We start from the raw sequence: 6,152 nt of genomic DNA, 5'->3' as shown, positions 1-6,152 counted from the left end.
CTATTAATTTTTTTTAAGATTTGGTAATTATCAACTATTAATTGTACATTCATAATATTATCATTTCTCTGAGTGGGTCATGATTTGTTTCTAGAACAGACCCTGGCAATTCTAGGTGATAACAGAAAAAATAAAAGAAGAGATCACATGGGCCAGGCACCTGGATTCACAGATGCTTTGATCCACATCTTGAATGCAAAGCAGTTGAGCATCCTTCTAGTTCCATTTCCCTCCTCTGATTTTTGCTAAATTTCTAAAAGGATGGGTAATCAAGTGTATTTCCATGCCTAGCCAAATTAAAAACATTCCTTGCAAGTTCTCAGAATTTCATACTAACATTCTGTAAATCTGGAGAAAATATGCATTCAGATTTATCTGAACATCTGAATCATGAGCCTCCATAACACTGAGACAGTCTTATCTATTCAAATTTAGGGAAAAAAGAACTCCCTTCCTCCCAGGCAGTTAATCAGAAATGCATGCAGTATAAAGCCATGACAGGAAATTGTGTGCCAGATCACAACCCAGATAATCCCAGCAAACTTCATGGAAATTTTTAAAACACTGGAAATGGTACTGACTGAGAATAGTGTTTAGTGTGCCACAGGAATTCTGAAGACAATGAGAATTTGATCAACATGTGTGTGAGTGTGCCTGTCTGTATGTCTTTTCTGTTCCACTTCACTCAAAAAATTTTACCTCTTAATGACCAAAGAAACCCAAGCCATAGTACCTGGTCACTTCTGCTTGGCAAGTAATACCACTGCCGTTTGCTCCATCACCACTAACAACCCTGAAACATGCAAATCTCTGGTTTCACACACGTGACTGTCACTAACTTCAGCAGTGGGGTTGTGGAACCTGCTGCCTGAGATACCCAATATTTGCACATAAACACAAGGTCCAGTCGTTATCAACTGAGAAACAAGCTTTCTCTGAGAGAAGTCTTGCATCTCATCAACAAAGACAGGCAGAGGTGGCACAAGGGACCACAGGTAAACAGGCTCAGAGACCTAGGAGAACTTTCCTTTCATAAGTGGTATTTTTTTCCTCTATTCTCTGTAACATGATTAAGTTATTCAACTATGTGTCCTTAAAATGGGGATTATAATTAAGGTGGGAAACATAATCTGCTATCACAGAAACAAAACTTGCGACTTTATTAATAATTATGTAACTTATACCATACTCCCAAGTGACCCCCTTCGTGTTCTTTCTCTTCTTATCTAAAGACACTGTGATTTAAATACAGTTATTTAGTTTGCTAATTAAAAACCCTGAATATTAAATAATGAACCTGAGGTTTAAAACCTATTAATGCTAATGACTATTTTATCATCCTTCTTCGATAAAATGAGTGTGGTAAATACCTCTGTACCCCAGTGACTAAGATGATTTTACCAATTAACACAGCCTTTATCCAATGTTTTCTTTCTTGCCAGCCAAAGGACAAAAATAAAAGGAAGCTGCTACATTTATCAGCTGCAAAAGAGGACAATGACAACACAAGCTGATCTCCAGTCAAACAAACTTCCTACAGTCTGAAACAGACAGAGAAGCTTTAATTCCTGATACTCTTCTTGGGAAATACAAGTCTTAGCCTGGTTTTCTTTGCACTTTGCTTGTCTCCTCCACTCTGATAAGCAGCCTGACTTCTGGACATTAATCTCTCCTGATTTCTTTACTTCAGTGTGGTAGAGAAATATTTACCACACTCATTCTATTGAAGAAGTATGATAAATTGGTCATTAGTGTAAATGTTAATAGGTTTTAAAACCCAGATTCATTATTTGATATTCAGGGGGTTTTTTAATTATCAATTTAAACTCTGAACCATTTCTTCACAAACTAAAGCAACTCATTCCTTCTTTTGAGGAAGTTTTTGCTGTTAGATTGTTCATTTCCATGGAAAAAGTCCATACTGTAAAATGTCCAGTCTGCATTTGTGAAAATCTTTCATTAATAAAAATGTTTGCTCACATTTGTTGCATCTGCAGTAACCTTAAAGCAGCAAACCAGCAACTACAAACAAGCCAAGCCACCAGAACAGGATTTCTAGGCTCTGTCTCTGACACAACCAAGAGCACAATTTTACTTCACAAAGGACAGAGGTTTTTTGTTTTTTTATTTGTGAGAATTGATGGCTGCTTGTTGCAGATAATAGCACAATTTGGAATTCAACAAGAACTTATTTTAGCAAAGAAATGTAGTAATTACTATTCCAGGGAACAATTTGTTAAGGCTATTAATCAGGTAAATAAATGAATGGGAACGGATTATTTGTCTGAGAATCTAGCCTACAACTGTAAAAGCCTTACCTCAGCAGATAGACAGAAAATATAAGAGGTTTTGGTTTAACAAAGGAGATGTCACAGAAAGACACTGCCAATATGTGCAGCAGACTGAGAAATGAAAATTTTATAATGGTAGGAGGCAAGATTTATAGACAGTAGCCTATTCATGTCAATGGATTACTAAACTGCACAAATCGAATATAATGACAAATACTATATAACCAAATAAAGCTGCCTTTGCATACTGACAAGTGCCTCTTTTGTAAGGTGGAATTGCGTTGGTGATGGTTTAATTCATCACTAATTTTGCAGTGGCTTGACTTATGGGATATTGGTGTAGAAGTCTCTTGGTTGTGCTGGCCTTCCTGAGCAAAGGAGTGCAAAAGAGGAGGACAAGGAAAACTGGTTTCCAAGCACACAGAACCCTGCATAGAGGGATCCCATGGGAAGTACAACTTCCCTTCCCTGTAAGGAGTGAGGGACGTATCTGAAAGCTGCTAGAAGGGATATGACAGAGAAGTCTCTACATGCACTTCCCTTGACACCAGACAAAGGGAGAGAGTTATCTTCTCCCACGGCACAGCAGTAGGTGTAGCCTGCCCAGGAGTCCTCAACATGGGTTTTAGCTGAGACTGCGGCACTTCAAGTTTGCTGCTGCTTCGCTCCACCGAGCCGCTGGCAGAACACAAATATCCTCAGCAGTTGCACTGTGCTCTACACACATACCCACTCTTCTGGGTAACTGGTCCAGAGGAGTGAATGCTACAAGTCTGGCTTCCAGGTCAGGCCTGCATAGGGCTTTTCAAGTTCAGATTCTTGGCTGAACTGTCTAAACTTCCAAAGCCAGAAAAATCTGGGATGGGGTCCCTCAGAGTATGGTTTGCCTAACAGGAACAATGAAATAATTCTAAACAGAAATGGCTCTTAGCCACAGAGAGGAATCTGAACTTTCTGAGATTCAGGGATACATTTGTCTTGTCCTTTGAGAGACATTTCATACTTCAATTTTTTTGTTTGTTTTCCTTTAATACATTTGCTCTCTTTCTGCTTCTGCACTTGGTTCTCTCTTTTTAGGGTCCGTGTTATTTTTCTTTTGTTATTCCATTAGGCACCCTATTCTCCAGTCAAGGTTAGATCACATTATTCTGTCTACTTCACTTGATTCCGAGGTATAAAAATCCACCCACAAATCCACCTTTTCCATTGTCTTTTTTTGCTCTGAGCCTCCTGTACAGTTTTACTTCACTGAGCCCCTCTTGTTTTCCCACCAAATACCAGGCTTGTTGCCTCATTCTTCTACATTTTCACTCAATAACTAGAGGAGAGGTAGAGAAAGTGCTGCTGCTGAGTCTACAAAAAGATCTCTGTTTCTGAATGGGTGCAGCAGAAATAGGTTTGCTATTTTCTTGGCTTCAGTGAAAAATACTGGTTGGCTGGAAGCACTGGGAGGGAAAAGGTGGGAGGAATAAATAGAAAAACGCATAATAGGTTTTGCCCAGGTCATCAAAGGGACTGACATTACATTTTCATATCCACCAACAATACTCATATCACAACACGTTGCCATGTGCACCTCATCTTCACAGCTCAGAAAACCATGGAGTAGCATCATAACTAGGCACTGCAGTCACCTCTGCAGACACATCAGAGGTAACTTGGTTACTGCATGGAACCATCACCATAAATTTAGTGGTTCCTCAGCTTTGAATTGTTGATCTGAGGAAAATAACGCCATTGTGCTTTATTTCCTCTCTTTGACATAGTTCCAAATATGAAAGATCACCACGATCTTGGCCCCATGGGGAGGAGCATATTTTGGTTGTAAGATGCTACTTTGTACATACCAAAAGGGACATACCTATTTGAGACTGAGCAACCATAGTAGACTTGCGATCACACAGTGGAGAGAAGGGAAGCCCTAGTTCTGCTTCTTTGTCACCCTGGAGAAACAAATTTGAGAAGAAATTAGAAAAAGACAAGACACATTGCACTTTGATATCTTAGCTCACAACTGTAAAGGCTTCTCATTTTACTTTAATGAAGTTTTTATTTTGGTGGGGTTTTTTCTTTTTGTTTCTTCAGTTTTTAAACACAAATTGTGGAGAATTTGAGTCTGTCTGGAAAAGTTGTAGTCCAAGCAGAAGCTAGTAAATTAAGCATCTTGATTCCAGTGAATCTTTCCTCAGAGCTTTCCCTGACTGCTTGGTACTTTTATGCACCAACTGAAAACCCACTTGAGCACAAGAACACTTCTCACTGCAGTTCTCCAGAGAACCTAGCAGAACTCAGTTCTCAGAGCAAACCTTTCAAGAGAAAACAACAGTGTCAAGAATTATTTTCCAGGGCTTGCACTTCTTTGCATATCTTTTTTAGTCTTTCAGGTAAGGAACTCACAGGTCACAGCTGGCCAGATGCAGATCACTTTTTTTCTTCCAAAGGAAATTCTGATGTTGTCAACATTTTACATAAGTGCTTAAGTACAAAAGTCCAAACATGCTTTCCAGCCCTCAGATCTGAAAGTCCTTTTCTAACATCACAAGATGGTGCAAAAGATCAAGTCTTATAATCCCATTTTTTTCCAGATTTTCAAGCTGCATATTCTCAAAAAGTCCTTTAACTTGGTTCAGTCACTCTATAATATATTGCTTTAAGCTGAGAAGATATATGGGGTATCAAACAGCTGCAATACTCCCCACTGAGCATTCAAATTTAAATAGCCTGTTAACTATACTATAGAATCAATTCCTTAAATCAGCAGCTCACTTTAAATGTGCTGAACTTCTTGCCAGTGTTCTGACTAATGTCAAATGAAAGCTAAAATAGCCATCAAACTAATCAGAGACAAACTTCTGTAGGAGTAAGAGCAGCTGAATTCTTCTTTGTTAATATGACACACATGAAATGAGGGCACAAATCCTGGCAGAGTTTTGGGAGGAACAACAAGCAATAGTATTCTTCTATTGCAGAACAATTCTGCTTTTTGTTAGGAGTCTGATGTACAAATATCAGGGTAAAACAGGAACCAAACCCAGAAATATTTCCATGTAACGTTCCTTTACTGTGTCTGCTGCATCTCTCAGGAAGAACACCTCTCAATGTCAGCTCTTACCTCATCATTATTCTTCTCTTACTCCTTATGCCTCTTAAAAACCCCAGTGCCTAATTCTCTTTAGGAAGGAATCCCTAATTGTCTTTCTGACTGCTCAGGAAGACAGTTGACTTCTTCTAAGCTATTTGGGCAGCTCCCTCATGGCTAGCTAAAAAGTGCATTAATAAAACAACTTAATTCATGCAAGATGTTTGCTTTATAAGAGATGCTCACCATGTGAAAACATACATGTAAAAACACAGTATTGTACTCTGAAGCAACATTCACACCTGCTGCGTGGTTACTTGGTGTAGGAAGACCTGTGTCACATCACAAAATACTTGGAAACTAATAGGGCTGGGGAACCTGTACTGATCTAGGTTAAGTCAGGCTTTACACCTCTGCACAGCACATAGCAGAAAGGACAGGAAAGGGTCTGCAGGTGAAAATAAACACCGAGTCTGAGGCCAGCCCAGTTTCTTATCACCATAGTCCCCTCCAGCTAGTGGTAGTTCTCAGCTTGTGAGTACAGTGTGTGCTGTTCTCCTGCTGTCAGGTGGGGATGTACTTATTGATCTAGTACTAAATAATTTCAAGTGAACTCAAGTCTATGCTTCATGGTAAGCTTAAGGGTGTTCCTGAAGAGGGAATTAAAACTGCATCCGAATTTCAAACTAGAATACAAGTTTTGCATAAAGCTTTATGTAAAAGTAGAGACATTTGCCATTCAAAATTAAAGTAGGATTTGTTGGCTGAAATAAAATTATTCT

The 6,152-nt window shown here is 39.0% G+C and overlaps 1 protein-coding gene across 1 annotated transcript in view; it reads right to left on the bottom strand.

The window, feature by feature from the left end:
* The window catches only part of PDE1C (phosphodiesterase 1C), a 38,966-nt gene that overhangs the window by 9,981 nt on the left and 22,833 nt on the right, over positions 1-6,152 (bottom strand). Inside the window, exon 10 of the mRNA XM_029085861.1 lies at positions 4,153-4,234. Coding sequence (XP_028941694.1) covers positions 4,153-4,234 — 82 coding nt within the window. The remainder of the gene's footprint in view (positions 1-4,152; positions 4,235-6,152) is intronic.

This window comes from Antrostomus carolinensis, unplaced genomic scaffold, assembly GCF_000700745.2.
Source record: "Antrostomus carolinensis isolate BGI_N321 unplaced genomic scaffold, ASM70074v2 scaffold2777, whole genome shotgun sequence".
In the NCBI taxonomy this organism is placed as follows: domain Eukaryota; kingdom Metazoa; phylum Chordata; class Aves; order Caprimulgiformes; family Caprimulgidae; genus Antrostomus; species Antrostomus carolinensis.
The sequence above is the reverse complement of the archived record's forward strand: the minus strand, read 5'-3'. Positions and strand labels throughout refer to the sequence as shown.